The 22503-nt window shown below is 35.8% G+C and overlaps 1 protein-coding gene across 1 annotated transcript in view; it reads right to left on the reverse strand.

The window, feature by feature from the left end:
- Positions 1 to 22503, reverse strand: part of LOC129023613 (ankyrin repeat domain-containing protein 36A-like) — a 132862-nt gene that overhangs the window by 97657 nt on the left and 12702 nt on the right. Inside the window, exons 7-15 of the mRNA XM_063663411.1 lie at positions 20475 to 20542; positions 8898 to 8920; positions 8731 to 8803; positions 7017 to 7045; positions 6851 to 6923; positions 5136 to 5164; positions 4970 to 5042; positions 3164 to 3194; positions 325 to 391 (exon numbers count right to left, since the gene is read on the reverse strand). Coding sequence (XP_063519481.1) covers positions 325 to 391; positions 3164 to 3194; positions 4970 to 5042; positions 5136 to 5164; positions 6851 to 6923; positions 7017 to 7045; positions 8731 to 8803; positions 8898 to 8920; positions 20475 to 20542 — 466 coding nt within the window. The remainder of the gene's footprint in view (positions 1 to 324; positions 392 to 3163; positions 3195 to 4969; positions 5043 to 5135; positions 5165 to 6850; positions 6924 to 7016; positions 7046 to 8730; positions 8804 to 8897; positions 8921 to 20474; positions 20543 to 22503) is intronic.

Here is a 22503-nt window from a genome sequence, read left to right on the forward strand (position 1 = left end):
TACTCAGATAAGCCTAGACCAAAATTTGCATCTCCTCTATTGTGGGAAAGCGTTCCCGAACAACATTTTTCTGTCACTGTGCATTTTCCAGCAATTTTTTTTTTCAGGTCACACCTCTCAAAGTATTTATCAACTATTTCTTATTTGCCAAAGTAAAAAAATTAAAATTAACCCCTCCCATTTTTTTAAAATGGTTATCTCTAATAAAAGTTTTAATACTAACATAAAACAACGATAGGTAGACAACTGCTAAGTTTTAGAAGAAAATAATATAAAACATGAGATTCAGAGTGAGAAAATTAATTTCACAAGACAGTACTCTACCTCAGATTCCAAATCAAACTCATCCTCTGTCACAGGCTGTACAACAGTATCCGGTCTGTAGAGACTCCTACGGAGCAAAAAGATACAACAAAAACGAGCACGTTCATTTCTTAAAAGAAAACAAAAACCGTCAGTCTATACATGCATGTCCCCTCCAAAAAAAAATGGTAAAACAAAGTCTGAGGAAACTCAGTTATCTGCATATTAAATAATATTTCCTGGTATAATTAAGATATGGTTTCCATTTTAGAAAACATTTCAGTTACCTATTTCTGCCTCCACCTCTCCCAAACTATGAAATATCCAATGCAGACTCACCCTTAAACCCGTAACAAATAGTGACAGGCATTATAACGGCACGGCCAGACAATAATTTGTCCTTATAAACTATCTACCCTAAAGGCTAAACTGAAAATCCAGTGGATATCTGACACAACTTTTCTTACTGAACTGGAGTAAACCTGATAACCTAAAACAAGGCAGAAAAGGCACTGTCTCTTCTCCATTATCTACTTCTGATGCAAAGACTAATCTGTGTCACTGGAAAATGAGAGTCTTGGATCTTCAGCATGTGAGCTACTTAAAGAGGGCCCACTGATTCTCTTCACCCTAGAACACTGCAGGGAGCCCCCTGAAACACTGCAAATGTTTGAAAGCTGAGTGTACAAAAGTCAAAGTACAAATGTATAGGTTGTTAGGTTGTTATTGGGAATATCCTTCACAGAAGATTACAACATTAGAAATTTTAAAATCCAATTATTGTCATTATATAGATCCTGCCTTATTCAGATCCACAAAAACCAGCAAGCTTAAGAACCTTCATAGACACTCAGATACCCAAGAGAGAGACTGCTGGAAAAGTCTCCCTCCTAAGTACTTATACCTCCATTTCATTCATCACTATCTAAATATCTTCCTTCCTATGGGCTCCCACTTCTGGATCCCTCTTCTGCAGGGATCCGTGGCAACCTCCAATCTACATCTTCAGCCTAGGAAAGCCCAGATTCCTCAAAAGATGGGCTAACATAATTGAGAGTAGGAGCTCTCTATCCCTCTGCTTCTGGAAAGTAAGTCTCAGTCATCCACCCCAAGCATACGCATGTTACCAACTACCCAAAGGAAGCTTCACTGCTGGTTTGCCGGCCAATCCTACATTTGCCCTACCCTACATGTACATGAGAGAATTGAGAAAAGAGTCAGAAAAAAAGAGACATCCAGCCTGGGTCACAGATCCGTGTACTTAAGCAATCTCCAGCTCCCTAGTTCTTGAGGGATTCTAAGCCCTCTGTAAGCTGGGATGGAAGAAGATGATACCACATTCCTATCTGCTCCGGAGACTCTTTCCAGTGGCTCAAATTCTTTTAACATTTTTCAATAAAACCTTGAAGTTTGTCAGTTCCTCCAGTTAAACAAACAAAAAGGCAGCAACCTCTTCAGAACTCCTTGAACGCCGTATTCTAATATGCCTTTCTTGATAGCTCCCAACATCCTGTGTTTTCAATTCCCTTATCTTTATCAAACTTGCATTAAACCAAATATTCAGATTTTTTCCTAAAACCCTCATTTCTATCCAACTAAGAGTTTGTTTCTCTTCAAATTTGGCTGTCCCCTGCAAATTCCATTCTTATCCACTTTCATTGGGTTCAACAGCTCATTCCATTCTCATCCTCTTCCACCGTGTTCACTAGAGCCACTCCCTCTTTCTAAAACTAAAATCACTCAGTGACAGAATGATGTAAAAGAAGACTGGGTTTTGAACTAAGAAACCTGAGTGCAATTCTCATTTCTCTGATTTACTGTATCCAAATAATTTTCTCTCTTTGAGTTTCAGGTTCTCCACCTGAACAAACCAATTGATCAGGATGATAAGCAAGGATTCAAGTACTAGAGGATATTTTGTTTAGTCTCCAGGATTTCTTAACATTCTGAAATTCTATGCACCTCTGATTGTGTCTGTAGGAAAATGGGGAATATTTAGCTGCCATACATGAAAAGTATAAAAGAAGATCTTAAACTCTAAGAAAAGAAGTAGGGAAAGTGAAAAGAAATCAATAAAATACTAAAATGTCATAGGAGGAAAAAAGAAGAATCCATAAAATAAGAAAAAGCTTCAGCAAACTAGGCAGGGTACTCACTTAATAAGAAAATCTAACTGGGTAGGCAGTAAGTGGAGAAATGAATTAGAAATATCTTTTTAATATATGCTAAATATAGTTAACATAACATGGTCTATATTTAGATATTCTCCATGCACAGTAAGATAATATTTTTCTAGGACTGGCCTGGTCTTGCTTACGAAAAACTTAGGGTCCTGTGACCTCAGGTAACTGATATCTGCCTTTAAAATTTTGATGGTTAAAAAAAATTTAATATGGTTACCACTGCCATTTCCAAAATATTTGGACAAACTTTTGGAGTATCCAGGCTCCTAAGGAATACTCTAAAGATAATATATAACAAAATTTGACTTTCTGAATTGATCTGAGTTAAACCAGTACTGTGATCGCACTGCTGCATAGGTCTGCATCCATCTATGCTTAGGGGCAAATGAAGTGATTAGAGAGCCAGGCAAGATGATGGTCAAATCATGGGTTGGCTACCTGTTAACCGTGGAATCATGAGCCAATATTTCAACCTCTTTAAAGCAGAGTTGCCTAATTAGTAAAAAAGCAATAATAGCACAAATAGTTTGTAAAGCTGCGTGGAGATTACATGACCTGATAAATATTAGCATGTAATATGATGTCTAGCACAGAGTAGAACACTTAACGGATACTAGTTTCTATTCTCTCTATTCACTATGTTAACATATCACTTTAAAAAATCTGTGAAATCATACCTGTTTAAACACTGTTCAACAGCAGGAAGCACTATTAAACACAAAGTAAAATGCATTTTAAATCAACAATAGGTACCTATAAAATATTAAAAACATAAAAGAGCACAGTGACTTGTTCCTGTAATCTCAGGTACTCAAAAAGTTGTGGCAGAAGTATCACTTGAGAAGCCCAGGCATTTCAGACCAGCTTGGGCAACACAGAAACGCTCTATCTTTATTTTTAAAAAGTTAAAAAAGTAAAAACACTTCTTGTTGGCAGGGCTCGGTGGGTCACGCCTGTAATCCCAGCACTTTGTGAGGCCGAGGTGGGTGGATCACTTGAGGTCAGGAGTTCGAGACCAACCTGGCCAACATGGTGAAAGTCGGTCTCTAGTAAAAATAGAAAAATTATCAGGTTGGTGGTGCACACCTGTAAACTCAGCTACTCAGGAGACTGAGACAGGAGAATGACTTGAACCCAGAAGGTGAAAGCTGAAGTGAGCCAGGATCGTGCATGTCTTTCATACTAGACATCAGAAGGATTTAAACCATTATACTACAAATATTCATCATGCTCTTTGACTTGCCTGACAATTGAGCAGGTACACAATGACAATTATATTTTAGATGAATGTACACTTCCAAGCTCCTCAGTGGAAGTGTCCCAAATTGGTCAGCTTGGATATGTGTTTGGTGAATCCTATTATATGGTATTCATTATTTTTCATACCCATGTGGTATAATAATGAGCCTACACTTTTGTATTTTCTGGTTTAACCTTCAGAAAGTTTTGTCAGTCACTCATGGGAACAAGGTATAATATACAAACCTCATCAAAATGTATAAAAATTATCCAATTTGATATACTTACACAAAATAAAGTTGCTACAAGAATTAGATATGAATAAGGTTGTCCATTTGGAAATCACTCCAATATTCATTAAAAATAAATATTTTAGGAGTCAAAGAATTTAACATTATTTTTCTTTCTAAAATAGTCTGGTTTGAAGGATCACGTTATTCTCTAAAGTATTTTCAATAAATTGCTATTTTATCCAAAAGTTAGCTCTCTGAACAACAAACCCAGTGTATGCATATTTACATTTATCTCATTTGACTAACTGATAACAACAAAACATATATCTCTGATGCCCAATAATAACAAAGAGGGGTAACAGGTGACTATGGTTTATCACAATTCTAGCACTCTATCCTGCTTCCAGTAGTTCCTGGAGCAGCCAAAATCAAATCTTCCTTCATGCAAACATTCTAAATGCATCTGAAGTGAGTTCCCTCAGGTTTCCTCAGCAGAAACCCTGAAATTAAATAAATAACTTCTTTTCCCTTCTTCCTGCCTCACAATCCCTCTTCCCTGAGGAAAATAATTACTACATCAGTGGTCTCCTTACTTCTCGTTCTACAGTGTTTATGGCTTATTACGATCACTTCTTCCCTCTGGTTTTAGCAGGATGATCTGGCGCCTATAATTTCTAGTACTTCATCTTGTTCTCCTTCCCCTCTTGATGGAAACATGCTGTAGAATTAAAGCAAAATTATGCTGTCCCCTCAGCCTGTTATGTCTTGAACTGCTCTCCAATGGTTCTTCTTCCCAATTTCAACGTAGGGAAGTCTATAATCTTACTACTCAGATCATGGCCAAAAATCAGCAGAATCACCATCACTGCAGAACATATTACACATGCAGAATCTCAGACCCGCTGAATCAGAATGCGCAGCTTCAATGAGCCCCCTGCTGATTTATTCGGGGAAGGGAAGTTCTCCTGTATCTTGAGTGTACACGACATTAAATGTGTATTGCAAAATTACCTGTCCCAGATTTTTGTTCATCTTTTATTTCCGTGGCTATGTTTGAAACAGAATCTTTCTTGTCACTTGTATCCTGAATGGGATTTCAAACAAAATAATCAATACATACAGTATATTTCATAGACTATACAGTTAATAATTCAAAATATGAATGAGAGTATAATACCTTCAAGGCCGGTTGTTTCTGAGAAGACACTGAAAACCAAAAGGGATACATAATCACTCGTATGTAAATATGATAAAGTTATCCATACTTTCATGCAGTGTTAGCATCAAGCTGTATCCTCCTGCCTGAATTAGCATAGGCTTTGATGTTTTCTACTTTGTGTATTGGGACAGGAACATGACAGAATTACACTGTAGAAAACAGAAGTACAGTCTTCACGAAACAAACACTTCCAATTTCATATGTGATATTATTCTTCGTATGTCTATTACTACAATAAAACAGTGTCTATATCAATGTGGATATGCCAAGTGATGAGGACAAATGTGATCTAAAATCAGAGCAGCAACTCACACACTTGGGAATCAATGTCGAAGCAGGTGATTAACGCTCCTGCATGTTTTTCATTAAGGCATCAGAGGGATTTATACCTTTATACTACAAATATTTATCATGCTCTCAAACTTGCCTGACAATTGAGCAGGTACACAATGACAATGGCACTTCAGTTGAATGTACACTTCCCAAGTGCTCTGCGGAAGTGTCCCGAACTGATCAGCTTAAATATATGTTTGGTGAATCCTAGTATATAATATTCTTTGATTTCTCACATCGCTGTGGTGTCATAATGTGCCTACATTTCTTGTATCCTCTAGTTTAGCCTTCAGGAAGTTTCTTCATCCACTCATGGCAAGAAGGTATAATATATAAACCTCATCAAAAAGTATAATAAACCATCAAATTTGGCATACTTATACAAAATAAAGTTACTAAAAGCATTAGATATGAATAAGCTTTTCCATTTGGAAATTGCTCTGATATTCATTGAAAATAACCACTTTAGGAGTCAATTAATGAATTCAACATTAGTTTTGTTTCTAAAATAATCTGGTTTGAAGGATCACGTTATTCTCTAAAGTATTTTCATTAAATTGCTATTTTATCCAAAAGTTAGCTCTCTGAACAACAAAGCCAGGTATGCATATTTACATTTATCTCATTTGACTAACTGATAAAAACAAAACATGTATCTCTGATGCCCAATAGTAACAAAGAGGGGTAACAGGCGACTATGGTTTATCACAATTCTAGCACTCTATCCTGCTTCCAGTAGTTCCTGGAGCAGCCAAAATCAAATCTTCCTTCATGCAAACATTCTAAATGCATCTGAAGTGAGTTCCCTCAGGTTTCCTCAGCAGAAACCCTGAAATTAAATAAATAACTTCTTTTCCCTTCTTCCTGCCTCACAATCCCTCTTCCCTGAGGAAAATAATTACTACATCAGTGGTCTCCTTACTTCTAGTTCTACAGTGTTTTTGGCTTATTACGATCACTTCTTCCCTCTGGTTTTAGCAGGATGATCTGGCGCCTATAATTTCTAGTACTTCATCTTGTTCTCCTTCCCCTCTTGATGGAAACATGCTGTAGAATTAAAGCAAAATGATGCTGTCCCCTCAGCCTGTTATGTCTTGAACTGCTCTCCAATGGTTCTTCTTCCCAATTTCAACGTAGGGAAGTCTATAATCTTACTACTCAGATCATGGCCAAAAATCAGCAGAATCACCATCACTGCAGAACATATTACACATGCAGAATCTCAGACCCGCTGAATCAGAATGCGCAGCTTCAATGAGCCCCCTGCTGATTTATTTGGGGAAGGGAAGTTCTCCTGTATCTTGAGTGTACATGACATTAAATGTGTATTGCAAAATTACCTGTCCCAGATTTTTGTTCATCTTTTATTTCCGTGGCTATGTTTGAAACAGAATCTTTCTTGTCACTTGTATCCTGAATGGGATTTCAAACAAAATAATCAATACATACAGTATATTTCATAGACTATACAGTTAATAATTCAAAATATGAATGAGAGTGTAATACCTTCAAGGCCGGTTGTTTCTGAGAAGACACTGAAAACCAAAAGGGATACATAATCACTCGTATGTAAATATGATAAAGTTATCCATACTTTCATGCAGTGTTAGCATCAAGCTGTATCCTCCTGCCTGAATTAGCATAGGCTTTGATGTTTTCTACTTTGTGTATTGGGACAGGAACATGACAGAATTACACTGTAGAAAACAGAAGTATAGTCTTCACGAAACAAACACTTCCAGTTTCATATGTGATATTATTCTTCGTATGTCTATTACTACAATAAAACAGTGTCTATATCAATGTGGATATGCCAAGTGATGAGGACAAATGTGATCTAAAATCAGAGCAGCAACTCACACACTTGGGAATCAATGTCGAAGCAGGTGATTAACGCTCCTGCATGTTTTTCATTAAGGCATCAGAGGGATTTATACCTTTATACTACAAATATTTACCATGCTCTTAAACTTGCCTGACAATTGAGCAGGTACACAATGACAATGGCACTTCAGTTGAATGTACACTTCCCAAGTGCTCTGCGGAAGTGTCCCGAACTGATCAGCTTAAATATATGTTTGGTGAATTCTAGTATATAATATTCTTTGATTTCTCACACCGCTGTGGTGTCATAATGTGCCTACATTTCTTGTATCCTCTAGTTTAGCCTTCAGGAAGTTTCTTCATCCACTCATGGCAAGAAGGTATAATATATAAACCTCATCAAAAAGTATAATAAACCATCAAATTTGGCATACTTATACAAAATAAAGTTACTAAAAGCATTAGATATGAATAAGCTTTTCCATTTGGAAATTGCTCTGATATTCATTGAAAATAACCACTTTAGGAGTCAATTAATGAATTCAACATTAGTTTTGTTTCTAAAATAATCTGGTTTGAAGGATCATGTTATTCTCTAAAGTATTTTCATTAAATTGCTATTTTGTCCAAAAGTTAGCTCTCTGAACAACAAAGCCAGTGTATGCATATTTACATTTATCTCATTTGACTAACTGATAACAACAAAACATATATCTCTGATGCCCAATAATAACAAAGAGGGGTAACAGATGACTATGGTTTATCACAATTCTAGCACTCTATCCTGCTGCCAGTAGTTCCTGGAGCAGCCAAAATCAAATCTTCCTTCATGCAAACATTCTAAATGCATCTGAAGTGAGTCCCACCAGGTTTCTGCAGCAGAAACCCCAAAATTACATAAATAACATCTTCTTTTCCCTCTTTCTTGCCTCTCAATCCCTCTCCTTGAGTGAAATAATTACTACATCAGAGGTCTCCTTAGTTCTCTTTCTACATTGTTTATGGGTTATTCCGATCACTTCTTCCATGTGGTTTTAACAATATGACCTGATGCCTATAATTTTTATTACTTAATCTCTTTCTCCTTCCCTTTACGATGGAAACATGCTGTAGAATTAAAGCAAGAATATGCTGTTCCTTAGCCTGTTATATCTTGCACTGCGCTCCAATCGTTCTTGCCAATTTCACTGTGGGGAAGAATACAATCTTACTACTCAGATCATGACCAAGGACCAGTAGCATCAGCGTCACCCAAGAACTTATTACAAAAGCAGAATCTCAGGCCTGCTGAATCAGAATGTGCAGATTCAATGAGCCCCCTGTGATTTATTTCAGGGAAGAGAAGTTCTCTTCTATCCTGAGTGAACATGACATTAAATGTGTATTGCAAAATTACCTGTTCCAGATTTTTCTCCATCCTTTATTTCTGTGGCTATATTTGAAACAGAATCTTTCTTGTCACTTGTAGCCTGAATGGGATTTGAAACAAAATAATCAATACATAAAGTATATTTCACAGACTATATAGTTAATAGTTCAAAACAGAAATGAATGTGTAATTACCTTCAAGGCTGGTTGAGAAGACACTGAAAAGCAAAAGGGATACATAATCAATCATATGTAAATATGATAAAATTATCCATACATTCATGCACTGTTACCATCAAGCTGTATCCTCCTGCCCCTATTAGTTTAGGTTTTTATGTTTTATACTTTGTGTCTTGGGACTGGAACATGACAGAAATACACTGAAGAAAACACCAATACAGGCTTCATGAAATATACACTTACAATTTCAAATGTGATATGATTTGTCATATGCCTAAAACTAAAATGAAACAGTGTCAGTATCAATGTGGATATGCGGAGGGATAAAAACAAATGTGGTCTAAAAACAGAGGAACAACTCATGCACCTGGGAATCAATGTCAAAGCAGGTGGTACATGCTCTCACATGTCTTTAGTGCAAGAGATGAGAAGGAAATACACCATTATACTGCAACCATTCATCATGCTCTTTAACTTGCCCAATAACTGAGAAGGTACACAATTACGATGACACTTGAGCTGAATGTACACTTCACATCTCCTCAGTGGAAGTGTCCTAAATTGATCAGCTTGGATATATGTTTCGTGAATCCTAGTAGATAGTATTCATTATTTCTCAGATCTATGTGGTGTAATAATTGCCCAAGTTTCTTGTGTTCTCTAGTTCAGCCTTCCGAAAGTTTTTTCATCCACTCACGGCAATAAGGTATAGTATATAAACCTCAATAAAAAGTATCATCATTTATCAATATAGACAGACTTCTACAAAATAAAACTGCTACAAGCATTAGATATTAATAAGCTTTCACATTTGGAAATGACTCCAATATTCATTGAAAATAACCATTTTATGAATCAATTCATGAATTCAACATTATTCTTGTTTCTAAAATAGTCTGGTTTGAAGTATCATGTTATTCTCTAAAGAATTTTCATTAAATTGCTATTGTATCCAAAAGTTAGCTCCTTGAAAAACAAAGCCAATGTATACACGTTCATGTTTATTTCATTTGAATAACTAATATCAACAAAATCTATGTCTCTGATTCCCAATAGTAACAAAGAGAAGTAACGAGTCACTGTGGTTTATCTGAATTCTAGTACTCTTTCCTTCTTCCAGTAGTTTCTGGAGCAGCCAAAATCAAATCATCTTTCATGCAAATATTCTAAATGCATCTGAAGTGAGTTCGGTTAGAGTCATAATTTAAAAAATCATTTTCTTTGTACTCATGAAGGCTCCTAATATTCCTACATTTCCCAGATTCAGCAGTTCAGCTCTTTTGCCATTTTTTTCCACTTTTGCAAAAACATACATGTCAAAGAAATCATGCATAATCAGATTCCCATGTAAATAAGGTAAACAAAATCTCTAAATCACAAGAGACTTCTTTTCTTATTAATAACCAACCAAATATGTACATATGTACATGTATATATATATGTCATGATTGCCAAGAATATTGGTAGTTTGTTTTAGTACTCAAGATATACATTCTTTTATTACTTTGTTTCTAAAGCTAGTTTGATATAATATACCATAGGGGTCTTTCAGGTCCTTTTATGAAATAACTACCTCAGCAAACACAGCTTTCCTAAAGAAAAAAAAACACTTTTTCTAGATTAAGCTGCATCCCAATATGCTAACTGATGTGAACGAAGCACATATCATCGATGTGCAAAACTTCTAGGGAGGAGAAATGAAACCCTGGGGGTCACCCTCATCCTTCTAACTTCTGCTTTCCATTAAGTGATTCCCCACAAGTCTCCTCATCAGAAACCTCCAAATTACCTAGCTAGCTGCTTTCTTTGTTCTGCCTAATTTGACATACGCTCTTTTTCGTTCCTAAATCTAATATCCATATTGGTGGACTTCATTCTTTGCCCTCCACATTCATTTCTTCATTATTCTCACCACCACTGTATTGTGATATCTGTACAATCCCATTCTGACACATGTGAAGATAAGGTTTTGCTTTATTAAAATGTTAAATGTATCAGACACTTCACTAACGTGTACAAATTCCTTCTTCACAAAAGCAGCCCCATGGCCTCTTAGACACTCTTTCACAGCCTCACAGACACTCTATCACAGCTGTTCTTCACTCACATCGGTTTGAGTATCTATCATCTCTCATTTTGTCTCTATGCTTTCACCTCATATTATGAGTTATTATCATAGGCTCAGCAGCCTATCTTACCTATTTTCCTCTCCAGGAGACAGTACTGAGTAGTAAATTAGAATCTTCCAGGATATGAACACTTTCATGTACACAAGACTTTGTGGAGCTATTTTATGTTTAACTACGCATAAAACCACCATGTCTATGCCTTCCAGAGAAACGGGCTCTGAAATATTATGGAACATAACCTATTTAAAAACTTCTTTAACTACAATGACACTGCCTCTCCTCAATGCACCAACGTCTTCAGAAATAACTTGTGAAGACTTGAAAACATGTCACTAATTGACATGAAAAATGAAGAATGATGTAATTTTTTGCAGGTATAAATAAGACACGCTGAGATCCTTACTAGATCCAAGAAGAGCAGAGTGCCATGAGACAGGAAATAAATATGGAACAGAAATATTTTCATTTGTAATGAAAATTATTCTATTTACAGTTTTCAGAAGAGAAAAAAATACACACACACACACAAACATACACACATTCACACACAAAAACCAGAGAAATACGGCTTTACAGAGTGTTTTTTTTTCAAGGGCCTATTTGTCATTTGACATCTGGGAACACTCTATAGGGATCAACAAAGGGGTTCTAAATTGTGACCTGAGTAGTTTAGAGTTTAACATTCATGAGGGGGAGCCGAGAGGACAAGTAACACTTTGACCATTGGCCATTTCCTCTCCTTACTGTCATTCTCTGAAAAGCACACACTGGATTTTCTCAGCGTCATGACATGTCAAAAAGACATGCTTTAAGGGGGAAACAGTTGCAATCAACACAGCCATGGGAGAGATACAGCTATGCTTGCTGGGATTTCCAATACTTCTGTTTCATTTCTAATATAGTACAAATCAATAAAAGCTACCACGTGAGCATATCCATGCTGGTACGTCATCATATTTATGTCCATATGGTATCAGCATGAAGAGAGCATAATTAAATATGCCGCAGTCATCACATGGCATATCATTAGATCATACAATAAATCAAATACCTCACTGGGTCAACGTGGATAGATCTGAAATATATATCACTGATTTTACGAAGACCAAGTTGCAGTCATTGTGTGCACTGTCTGAACTTTTCTACAAGGTTTTAATACACAAAATCAAGTTCTGCATGTTATCTATGGATGTGTACATATGTTGTAAGAGGTTTTTAATGTGTATTTGGGTGATTTATTTTTCATTTTTTTAAAAAAAATTTTAATTCAAGTTCTTGGTTACATGTTGTCAATAAGTTTTAGTAGTATAGAAAACCCTAAGACCATAACAGCTCAGAATGACTGTCTTAAAAGGCTGTGTCTACCAAAGAGTCAGGAAAGCATGACTACTTACTTTCTTCATTTTTAAAACTCAGAGGTACAAAACGCACACTCCCAAATAAAACTGCACACAAGTTATTTAGTTTAATTAGATCCCATTTGTCAATTTTGGCTTTTGTTGCCATTGCTTTTGGTGTTTTAGTCATGAAGTATTTGCCCATGCCTATGTACTGAATGGTACTGCCTAGGTTTTCATCCAGGGTTTTCATACATTTAGAACTTACTTTTAAGTCTTTAATGCATCTTGAGTTAATTTTTGTATAAAGTGTAAGGAAGGGGTCCAGTTTCAGTTTCCTGCATAAGGCTAGCCAGTTTTCCCAACAACATTTATTAAATAGGGAATCCTTTCCCCATTGCTTTTGTCAGGTTTTTCAAAGATCAGATGGTGTAGATGTATGGCATTATTTTTGAGGCCTCTGTTCTGTTCTATTGGTCTATATATCTGTTTTGGTACCAGTACCATGCTGTTTTCATTACTGTAGCCTTGTAGTATAGTTTGAAGTCAGGTAGCATGATGCCTCCAGCTTTGTTCTTTTTGCTTAGGATTGTCTTGGCTATATGGGCTCTTTTTTTGGTTCCATATGAAATTTCCAGTAGTTTTTTCTAATTCTGTGAAGAAAGTCAATGGCAGTCTATAGCATTGAACCTATAAATTACTTTGGGCAGTATGGCCATTTTCATGATATTGATTCTTCTATGACAAAAAATAATGACTACAGCTACCTGGATGCTCTCCAAATCCAATCCTTTTGGGATTTTATGAGAGCTTCATTACATAGGCATGACTGATTAATTGAACATTTAGCCCCTCTCACATCCCAGGAGGTGAGGGGTGGGGCTGGAAGTCCCAACCCTCTAATCACACCCTGATCTCTCTGATGATGAGTCCCACCCTGAAGCCATCTGGAGGCTGCCTGCCATAAGTCAATCATTAGCATATAAATGATATCATGTTGGAAATTCTGAGGATTTTAGGAGTTGTATGACAGAAAATGCGGTTGAAGACCAAATATATATTTCATAATATGACATTGGTGGTTTTATTGACTGCAGATTCAGTTACCCATGGTCAACTATGGTCCATAAATAAAATTCCAGATGTATATACATCATAAGGTTTAAATTGCATAAGATTCTGAGTAGTATGACAAAATTTGAGCCATTACATCCCAGTCTGCCCAAGATGTGAATCATCCCTTTGTCAAGTGCATACACATTATATATGATATCTGCTCATTAGTCATTGACATAATCTGTTCCTAACATCCAACCAACAATATCATCATGGCTCACGGATCCAAGATCACGTGAAGCAGATGATCTTCTTTCTGACATATAGTCAAATAGAAGGTCAATAGTAGCCTAAGACTACATGGCAATGCCTACTGCATTTGCCTCACTTATCACATAGCCAATTTATCATCTCACATCAGTGCAGAAAGTAGGGTGACTATAGTACATGATATTTTGTGAGCTCACATTCACATAACTTTTATTACAGTATATTGTTACAATTGATCTACTTTACCATTAGATATTATTAATCTTATTGTGCCTAATTTATGCATTAAATTTTATTATAGATATATATTTTTTAAAAAAATTATTGTACACATAGAGTTCAGCACTATTCATGTTTTCAGGCATTCACTAAGGGTCTTGAAATGTATCCCCCATGTATAAGAGGAAATTACTGTACTTATTTTGTTGAAACACAACAGTTTCTCCACCTCTTCAGTTTAAACTATTCAGGATAAAGCATTCTAATACAAAAAATCTAGGTCTATGAAAACTGTACTCTATTCTATGGCAAAATACAGCATACAGACCAGGGTCATGGATCCCTGCAAAGATTTTTCAGCTGCCAGTGCAGAAGAGCCTAAGAGAGATCAGTGTCCTTACTCTCACTAATCCTCTCCTAGGGAAGATTCTGGTAAGTTTGCTTAGTTCTAGCTATTCATTCACCCTATGTAGGGCACAAACAATGCTTAAATTCAGCTTTCATTTTAGCTCCTTCAAAAAAACACACACAGAGGAAATAGCACTCCCTTAAAAGCTTATCCAATCTGAGTCTTGTCTCCTTGTCAGAGAGAAGCTTATAAAGAAACACTGGGGAGGTATGGCAAGTTGCCAGGGAGGACTTTCTAATATATAAAATATATATAAAGGAACCATAAACTCACTGGAGCTACCAAGATGTGTCAACAGTTGTCCCACTACCTAGTGGGAAAGACAACAACAACAACAAATCTTTGTCACTTTAGGTAAACAAAAATAGTATGACTCTCTTGGCATTTTTCATGATGGAGAACCTAGTTATAAGTGAGTTATGTTATAATAATATAGACTGTTTTCAAACTGATCCCTCAAAGAAAGAAGGTCAATAAGAAACATATTTGTATGCCTATAGTATTCACTAGCTGGTCTTATTTCCAACTGCAAGGTAAATAGGAAAGACTTTCTGACTCCAGTTTTATAAAGTACAGCCTCTTGAGATTGTGCCTTTCCACTTCTAGTCTATCTGGACCCATCTCACAGAGAAGGATGATCCAGTTAGTGCTGTGTAATACACAGCACGAAGTCATTTTCCTCAACCCTCCTTATTATGTGGCAAATGTCTATATAAATTATGCTTTTTCAACATGTAAAGCATATGCCATTAAATCCTACATTAATAAACTAAAAGCAAAAAAGCAAAATGGATAGCTTAATTAATACATTCAATTATCTTGGAAATTTATGTTTTGTAATACTGAAAAAGATATCCACTATATTATCCTTAATATATGACTATGCTGGACATATCAAAACTATGGAGACAGCAAAAATATTAGTAGTTGACAGGGGTTAGTTGGGAGGGAGGAATAAAAAAAGAGAGACGAATTTCAGGGCAGCGAAAGTATTCTAACGGCAGGTACATTTATTATACATTTGTCCAACTATATAGAAGGTACAATACCAAGAGGGAACTTAAATATAAACTATGGAATTTGGGTGATTATTATGATCCAGCAATGTAAGCTTCTCAGTTGTAACAAACGTACCACTCAGGTGGGAGATATTGATAATGGGGGGAGCTATGCATGTGAGGGGGTATGGCATATATGAAAAATCTCTTTAGGTTCTTTTCAATATTGCTGAGAATATAAAATTGCTCTTAAAATAACGTTATTAATTTTTTAAAAGATTTTCACTGAATCTTCTATTACTAATATATTGCTATAATATATTGCCATATATTATAGCAAGATGTACTCAATTTGAAACACAATATGAATATTCTCTCCAGAATTACAGTATATAAAAGTACATAAAGCAAATAACTGTATTAACAGGCAAGAAAATAACTGATGATTGATTTTTTAAATTTCATAATTATAAACAGAAATTTAACAAAATATAACACAAAACTGAACCATCTATATAATTAAAATGAAACAAATTTTTTATTTTAACTTTAAATCAGAAATCATTACTTATTTTATCTAACCATTTTACTGAAAGGTTAATCGAATAAGAACAGATTATAATTACCTAATATTACCATAGTAACTTCTGTATAGAAACCTGTTAAATAGTCACCAAAATTCCAAAATCTAACAGCACAGAAACTTAATATTTCATATTAAGTTGCAACTGATGCAAATGAAATAAGCACCATGCTATATCACCATGTTATTCACTATTAAATAGAATTTTTAAGACACTAAAATTAAGTTGGGGCTGTAACTGCTGTGAAGAAAATAATTCATATAACAGTCGTAAGACTGTCATTCTTAGAAAAGCCTACATGCAAAACTGGCCCTTTGCTGGTGTTTGGAAATTTGCATTTTAAAGGTTTGTCACCATTTCCTGAGAAAAGTAGCTCACTGTACCTAAACTGTTTGCATAAACAATGTGGTTGACTCTGAACAGCTGCTTTTCTTCTGGAAGTGTGGAATTTGTGTGTATGTGTGAGAGAGAATGCCTATGTAACCAGCTTCCATAAAAACCCTGGACACAGTCTAGTCAGACTCATACTGGTAGACAATAGTGCCCAGGTGCTGTCAAAACGTGAAGCTGCAGGAATTCAGCACATCCTGGTGACGCCACAGGAGACGGCTCCCGGAAGCTTGTGCCCGGCTTCCCCAAGACTTGCCACATGCCCCTTTGCCCTGAGCCAATTTTACTTTGTATTCTTTCACTGTAACAAATCAAAGCCCAGAGTAGGACTGTTTGCTGAGTCCTTACAAGTGAATCACCAAACACAGAGGTGGTCTTGGGAAACTCTGATATAATGGCATTATATGAAATTAGTTTTCCTTAAGGTGATGTGACCTGTGACTACAATCAGAGGCTGTTTATAGAATACCTTTCCCTAATATGTTTTCCTTAACAGTTGCCTTTGAGATTCCTGTATTTCCGCATGAATACATCCATAAAGGAATAGAAATAATTATGCCAAAAAAAAAAAAGAAAAACAAGCAGCAATCCTATTTTAACCAGAATAAAAAATTGAGAATATGGATGATTAAAAATATACCCCATAGTATGAAAGCTTCTAGAAGAGAAACAAAAAGATCATAGCCAATTGTCTTCAACTCACCAAGGTTTCTTTTATAATAATTGGGGATCAGGCCAGGTGCAATGACACGCACCTGTAGTCCCAACTACTCCAACGGCTGAGGCAGGAAGATTGCTTGAGATCAAAAGTTCGAGGTTGCAGTGGAGATTGTGCCTGTGAATAACCATTGCACTCCAGCCTGGGAAACAGAGTGAGACCCTGTCTCTAAAATGTATTAGTAGGCTGGGGGCGGTGGCTCATGCCTGTAATCCAAACACTTTGGGAGGCTGGGGCGGGCGGATCACAAGGTCAGGAGATGGAGACCATCCTGGCTAACACGGTGAAACCCCATCTCTACTAAAAATATAAAAATTAGCTGGGCGTGGTGGTGCACACCTATAGTCCCAGCTACTTGGGAGGCTGAGGCAGGAGAAGCGCTTGAACCCAGGAGGCAGAGGTTGCAGTGAGCCGAGATCACGCCACTGCACTCCAGCCTGGGCAACAGAGCGAGACTCAGTCTCAAAAAATATATATATTAATAAAAACATACATAAAATAATTTGCATCATTCAGGTCATTGTGATAATTATAGAAATATATGTAGCCACCGGATATAATACTGTACTATCAATCATAGAGCTCACTTAATTTGTTTCTAATCTTTTTTCTTAAGTTCTTATAAAACTAAAAATATCTATTAAAACTAAAAATCATCTGTTAAAGGCAGTTCTTCACAGAACAGGTCAAAAAGTCAAAAACTGCATTTAAAATGTAGGAGGAGTTATCCACTTCTCCTCCCAAACAGTGGGTTTTTATTATTAAGGGCCAATAGGACTTTAAACTCATTTTGGGGAATAAAGGAAGTTATGGACCAGCACGATGGCTCATGACTATAATTCCAGCACTTTGGGAGGCTGAGGCAGAAGGATCACTTGAAGCCAAAAGTTTGAGACTGGCCTGGGCAACAGAGAGAGACCCTTGTCTCTAAAAAATAAAAAATAAAAAAGTTAGCTTGGGGTGGTGGCATATGCTAGTAGCAGTCTCAGCGACTTAGGAGGCTGAAGTAAGAGGACCACTTGAACCCAGAAGTTTGAGGCTGCAGTGAGCTATGATCACACTATTGCACTCCAGCCTGGGAAACTGCAAAAGACTCAATCTCAAAAAAAAAAAAAAAAATCAAGAAAGTTATATATAGATGGTTAAAGGTGTGGTAATCCAACTGACCAAATATTCCAGCTAAGTAACAGATTACCAATATTTGAAGAAATATAATACCAGAAAAGTGTTTTACATTAAAACTATGTCAAGTTTGAAAAGTTAAAAGACACCTTAACTGTCTTAACTTAATTTGAAAATTTAAAAGACATTTAAAGTTTGAAAATTTAAAAGAAACTTAAAATCTTAAAGGACCAGCATCACTTACACTGTCATTGTGCTAAAGATATAAAGAAGTTTAGCATTGAAGATTAATAGAATACCAGATATACTTTAGAATAGGTAGCTAATTCTCTTAAAAGAAAATCATATATAGTTGTCAAAAATACCTATGTTAGGAGTGTGTTCTAATAATATTTTCTTTAGGGATGAAATTCAAAAGAAAACAGTAAAAGCAGAGATATTAGAAGAGGTCATGAAAAGGGAACTGCACTAAAACAAAGTGTCCCAGAACACAGAGACTTGGTATACTTAGCATATCACCTTATATTTTTCTCCATAACATTATATAAGATGTCAGCTTCTCCAAACTGCTCCTCTGTAGACTACTTCCAATTGAAACTTGAAACTCTTGAAATGTGGCTGTGTTATGATTCCATGTTGGAGGGAGTTGGGATGTATGTGCTTTGGACAAGCTGGTTCCAGTTACTGCTGCCAGACTTTTGTTTCAGAATGCATCCAGAAGAACTTATCAGGGATTTCAGTACAAACTAAGTATTTCCACAAGGAGCAGATAAGAAGACCACAGTTTTTCTCACACATTACCCTTAGGTTTTCACAATTCTGTAAAAGTGTGGGCACATGTACTCAGAAGTCAAGACCATTTTCCCTGACCCTGTGCACGTAGCTTCTGCAGTTACAAAAGAGTTACGTAGGATCTTGGTAGATTTGTTCCTCCATATTTGGACACCAGACATACCAATCACATCAACAGCCCACGTTACACCTCAAAAATGGTTCTTTTGAAAAGGGTACCACCAAAGAGCTTTTAAAAGTTAAATCTAATTGGCTTTTTAGTAACCTTACTTGTTAGAATTGATACTCCCTCCTTAAAATTCTCACATTTTTTATTTTTGCCACATCACTTCCTCTGACTCCTCTCCTACTTTTCTCTAGCCACTGCTCATTTTCCTTTACCAACTCTTTTTTTTCTGGGGGCGGGAGGGAATGTTGACATTCCCAGGGTTTTGTCACTGGATGCCTTCTCATTCTACATCTGCATCATGGACAGTTGAGATCGATGACTTTGCCTAAGAATTATAATAACATCATTCTACGTCTGCATCTCCAACCTCAGAGTTGGAGGGAAGGGAAGTTACTCTTCCCTGTTGACCAGCTGTACTTCTCCATTCAGTGAACACATCCTACTCCTTTCTCCTGTGCAGTATAAAGGCCAGTACACAACCTGGAAACCTATGAATGATCCAAGATTTCTCTCTCCCCACTAATGTTTTACATTCAATGTTCACTAAATCATATTAACTGTACCTCTTTTCTGCATCTGCTTTATATTTCTACTGCTACCAAATACATATGTTTATATTTCCTAGATCAACATGGCCTCTTCATTGATGGTTTTCACAGGAAAAAAAGTCCCTACCAACTATTATTGTTTTTTTATAAATAAAAATTTAAGTAAAACAAATGAAGAAGGCATAAGGGCAAGAAAAAGACCAACATTTTAAAATGAGTAAATGGAGTAAATTTACTTTATTTTACCATGGATGCGTGAACACCTTACACTAGATTGATAGTAGTTCAAGCATCAAACTACAAGGAAACTACAGCTTTAACTACTGCAAAAGCTTCCTTTCTCTAGCTTACCTTCTTGTATTCAGAATACAATATATAATATATATAACATACCAAATATGTATTTTCATCAGCATGGGCATTGGCAGCACTAAATCCCATGTTGCTCAAGGGCCAACTGTAATTACTGATTCATTTACTAACTGCAAAGAATTTATTTTACAAATTAAATAGAAGTTCTAATTATATAAAAAGTCTAATTCATTATTACGTGACTATAAAAAACATGCAATGTAATACCTTAAAAATTTGTCTTCTTATTTACACAAAAAGATCATCTAGAATATTAGAAACCATAATTAAATAATAATTTTTTTCAAACAATACTGAGATTATAAACTACCTACAATTAACTTTTTAAATAATTATAAAATCTAGACTACTAAGTATTTTTTAAATGTGTGCAATTTAAACAGTGATTTTTTTAAACTGCTTTTTTGTAATCAAAACATCTTTATTCTTTTTTATCTATGGCAGTACCATCAAGAGTAATTCACTATGAGAAATCTTACCTGGATTGCAATATATAGAAAGCTCTTCACATTTCTTTCTTCTGTATTCAGAAATTAGTTTGAAAATGCTATGTATAAAAATAAATGAAATTAATATTTTAATACTATTATCAAAAACATTTACCAAATATACTAAATTATTAGAGTCTCTTGAACAATATCAGGATGTTAATTATCCTATACACTTCTCTCCTGTAAGCTCTACAAACTTCTTAGTACCTTTCTAATTAAATAATAAAAACAGGTGAAGTACTCATGAAGTGAAGGCAGTACAGCTCAGCAAACTATCTCACATCAGCTTGACATAATGGAAAGTCACCTTCCTGGCTCTTACTGGAAGGTCCTGGCTCTATAGCCAACAGGTATTTGCTCTTAAACAAGTTGCTTCTCTTAGGCACAATGTCTGCTTCTAGATTTTACTATCTTCTTTCACTAGGTTGTTATATAGGTTTAATGAAGCAGCATTTTTAACATTCACAGAGAAACAGTAAAGCAGTAGAATTTGTTCTTGAACTTTATTGCTGAAACTATTTTGAAATCCCAAATCAAACCCAATGTGTATTTTTTCATAGGTTCTAATATTCAAATGCTTCAGTTTAAGAAAAATGTTAGGTCCTAATTTTGCTTATTGTTCTATTATTTGTGGCTTATAATTCAGGGCATCTCAACTATTTCATAATTCATAAATAAATTTATGAATACATTATTTCACTAAAATAGGTAACACGATTGTACACTATTATTGAGCTCATCAATTCCAAGGGCAGAAAACTAACAGATGTCAAGATCTGGCTTGGGCTACCACTATTACTTCTCTATAGACTCTAACTGAACCAGCAGATGTTTGCTAGAATGATGGTTAATCTCCATCAGTGATGTTATCTCCAACTGACATGGAAGACAAAACCCTACTTTCATCTTTTTTAAGTTCCATGAAGTAGATGAAAGTTGACATTTTCTCATTTCCAAGATACATACTAACAAAATATTTACACAACACCCCATGTGTTACTTATCTCCATTCTCAGTTTATAGATCACCTTACACAAATGTTTTTGTAGTGAAAATCACAATTCTAATATAAGGGGCCACCCATTTTGTTTCGATTCAAACTGTGACTTAGCTAGCCAGCAAACAGTCAAATGACCTTCCCGTGACTGCAAAATATGAAATGCTTCACCATGCTAATTTTCTCCGTATTGTTCCAATTTTAGTATTTGTGCTGCCAAAGCAAGCACAAAGCCTTACTTTTACATATAAATGCCGATAAGTCATGGATGAGGGTTAGCTCTGTGAAATCTAACTAACCACCTTGAGACTTAGATAATTCCGATGAATGGCTTCCTGTAAGGTAGAATCCGAAAATATTTTACAAACTTGAGATAGTGATGCAAGCAGCTTGGGAGATCTTCATTATTATAGAAAACAGATCACTTGAGGGGCCAACCACAAGTTGATGCCTCCTACTCTAAGGAAGGATGGCATAGAAGCTTCCACTACCTGAGAAAAGCTCTTACACTGTTTATTTAAAAAGTCTCAGGGTACAGATCTGGTAGCAATAAAGAAAAAAACTGTGATCTCTTTCTACAATATTATTTGAATATCTCTGACAGTTTAGAACTAACCCAACTAATATTTGAAGAGTAAAAAAAGGGATTCAAAAAATAACTCACCATGAAGGTCTAGAAGCCCAGGTTAAAATGTGGGCTTTACATCAGGTTTTGACTGTGGGTGAAAGTGTCAATTTGCTCAGTATATATGTTGATAAAGTTAGAATATCCAGCTAACAGAGCAAGGTTCTGCTGTTTTGGAAACAATGGCTGAGCATATAAGTATGTGCAAGTGAACTAAAAAAAACAGTTGTAACTTTGAAGCCTTTTTATGGATCAACATGAAGATTGAGGGATCTCAAACAGAAAGGGCATCCGGGTGGCAAAGGTTAATCATTACCAGACTGCAAGAGTACTTTCAATGGCAAGAAAGCAGCAACAGAATCAATGAAAACAAAGCAATGATTAGAATGTCCTTT

Source organism: Pongo pygmaeus, chromosome 23, assembly GCF_028885625.2.
Source record: "Pongo pygmaeus isolate AG05252 chromosome 23, NHGRI_mPonPyg2-v2.0_pri, whole genome shotgun sequence".
Lineage (NCBI taxonomy): Eukaryota > Metazoa > Chordata > Mammalia > Primates > Hominidae > Pongo > Pongo pygmaeus.